Source organism: Rhagoletis pomonella, unplaced genomic scaffold, assembly GCF_013731165.1.
Source record: "Rhagoletis pomonella isolate Grant_MI unplaced genomic scaffold, Rhpom_1.0 Rhpom_scaffold_00005, whole genome shotgun sequence".
Taxonomy (NCBI): domain Eukaryota; kingdom Metazoa; phylum Arthropoda; class Insecta; order Diptera; family Tephritidae; genus Rhagoletis; species Rhagoletis pomonella.
This window is the reverse complement of record NW_023458559.1, coordinates 75429068-75431301: the sequence shown is the minus strand read 5'-3', so window position 1 is coordinate 75431301 and position 2234 is coordinate 75429068. Positions and strand designations below refer to the sequence as shown.

Below are 2234 nucleotides of genomic sequence, written 5' to 3'. Positions count from 1 at the left end.
GTAACATTTTCCGAGACTTTGGAGAAAATCTATCTTCGCGTTTTTGAGAAATTGCATTCCAAACTTCAATCGCGATTTCCCACAACCTGCCGAAATTAACATACGACAATCTTTTACCCAGGCGACGATATGGAAAACACACATTAATCTAGATTATGTAAACAGAATATAGTGTGCAATCGTGCAAACGCCGACGTAATTCCATATAATACGGCGCAATAATTCCAAATCAACTACATCTGTCGCCGTCGTATATTTGCAGCCAACGGCGCATAGTTTTGTTTTTGTTGGGCATTTTTGTTGCTGTGTTTTCATCTGCCGGCGATTGTGTCTAGTTTGGCGATTTGATAAAATATTTCTGATTGTTTCTATTTCGCATTATAAATATTTAATGGTTTTAAAATGCTGTGAAATATATAAAATCTTAACTTTAGGCGTCATGGTTTAGTGTATTGCCGGGGTTACGTGCCAAAGAGCATATACATAGACACAACAAAAGATAAGTCTAAAGAAAACCACCAGCAACAAAAAGCGCTTGGTTAGTTTGTGATAAGTGAGGTGGAGTGTGCGACGTTCAAGCAGCCAGACAAGCTGAAAAATTAAATATTGTAGTAAAAATATCGGATTGTCGTTATTGTAGAAAAGATTTTCTAATATTTTTGCATTTCCCTAGAGACTTTCGAGAGCTACTTGTCATTCAAGGCCAACTGGTTAAAACATACAAAGAAAAAACTAAAATGACCTCGGTGATCAAGTATATGTCGCTACTGACCACCTGCTCGGTGTTTGCAGCTTTAATCTCCATCGTTTGGCAAGCATTTTTGTCACTAAAGCAGCTAAATAAAATAACTACAATACTCACTGGACTCCTGGCTATAGAAAGTAGTTTAAAAAGACCACTCCAGGCGCCAAAGGTCGCAGTTGGTTACGGTGCTTGCACCGATTTGCTGCTCCATGCAACCGAATTTCTAAACTATACCAACGATTTGGTGAAGGGTATCGGTCCAGAATTTACAGTGAATGAGGTGAATGACAAGCAAGAACTATTGCAAACGTTTGCCTACTATTTCCAAAATGGTGCAGCAGCAGAGTGAGTAAATTTTTTTTAAATACAACTTAATATTTACATTAAGTATAACTGCTGCATTCATGCTATTTTAATAGGCGGATTATGCCCAACAGCGAACTTTTTCGGGAACTAATACAGATAGCCAAGTCTCGGCATCGCAATGGTATACAATGGTTTCTTGGCGGCAATGCGCCTCTAATGGGTACTCGTTTTCACCTGGAAGGAGCCAATGTGTTGCTGGGAGCGCGAATGTCACGGAAGCAAGTGTTTAGTATAATTAAAAAGAGCAATAATTTGAATAATTTTTATTCCTACATATACAGATTGCGTCGACTTGTGCCAGCGGATATAAAAATTGCAGGCGATGAAATTCCCGAAGATGACATTCATCTCATATTGGAATATAAGTCGGGCGACACATGGGGCCCGTTTAAAGCACCACGTGCCAACCGCTATATACTGCACAGCGATCAAAATAATCCCCATTTGAACTCCGTTGAGCACTTCGACGCAGCTTTACGTAGCTTCCAACCACGTTTGCTAGTCATTAGTGGTCTACAAATGATGGATAGCTATAGGTTTATCCCGGGGGTGCGTGAAGCCCGTCTTCTCAAAGTCCAAGATCAAATCACTTCACAAGCACCAACGACATTGCAACATTTCGAAATGGCAAGCTATGTTGAAATTGAACTATTGCAACTTTTGCGTCAATATGTGCTACCCTATGTGGACTCATTGGGCATGAACGAGCAAGAGCTGGAAAATTTGCGTCAAGTACTTACACATGGGCGCACCACACTTGCAACTGATTGGAATCCACGAGTTGCTACCGCACTAGATCAAATGCGCTCCGTATTTCAAATATTGGCACAAGATTACTTCAGAAATGTTACTGGCTTGTCGCATAGACGCCTATTGACGCGCATACATGTGCACACTCTAGCCTACCAAGCACTGCTGACCGTACGTGATTCACGGTGGGAACGAACACAACTAGCTGCGGCCAAAGCAGCGCTTACTGCTCACCGACATGTTTGCCAAACAGATATGGTAAATTTGTATGTAATATGTATTGAGAATGGGATTAAATAAAATTTAAATTTCAGATCAATCCTGAAGCCGCATCACTAGTCTTAGATGACAGTTTTGCTACTACAGCAAAGGA

General features: G+C 40.6%; 1 protein-coding gene across 3 annotated transcripts in view; it reads left to right on the top strand.

The window, feature by feature from the left end:
- The first annotated feature begins 284 nt into the window (after window positions 1-284).
- The window catches only part of LOC118739561 (ADP-dependent glucokinase-like), a 271958-nt gene continuing 270008 nt past the window's right edge, over window positions 285-2234 (top strand). The window contains exons 1-5 of one of the 3 annotated variants that reach the window (XM_036470952.1): window positions 285-538; window positions 674-1090; window positions 1165-1329; window positions 1393-2119; window positions 2176-2206. In XM_036470952.1, the coding sequence (XP_036326845.1) occupies window positions 738-1090; window positions 1165-1329; window positions 1393-2119; window positions 2176-2206 (1276 nt within the window). In that variant the 5' untranslated portion in view covers window positions 285-538; window positions 674-737. Of the gene's footprint in view, window positions 612-673; window positions 1091-1164; window positions 1330-1392; window positions 2120-2175; window positions 2207-2234 lie in introns of all 3 variants that reach the window. The other 2 variants (XM_036470951.1, XM_036470950.1) reach the window with 2 other exon arrangements.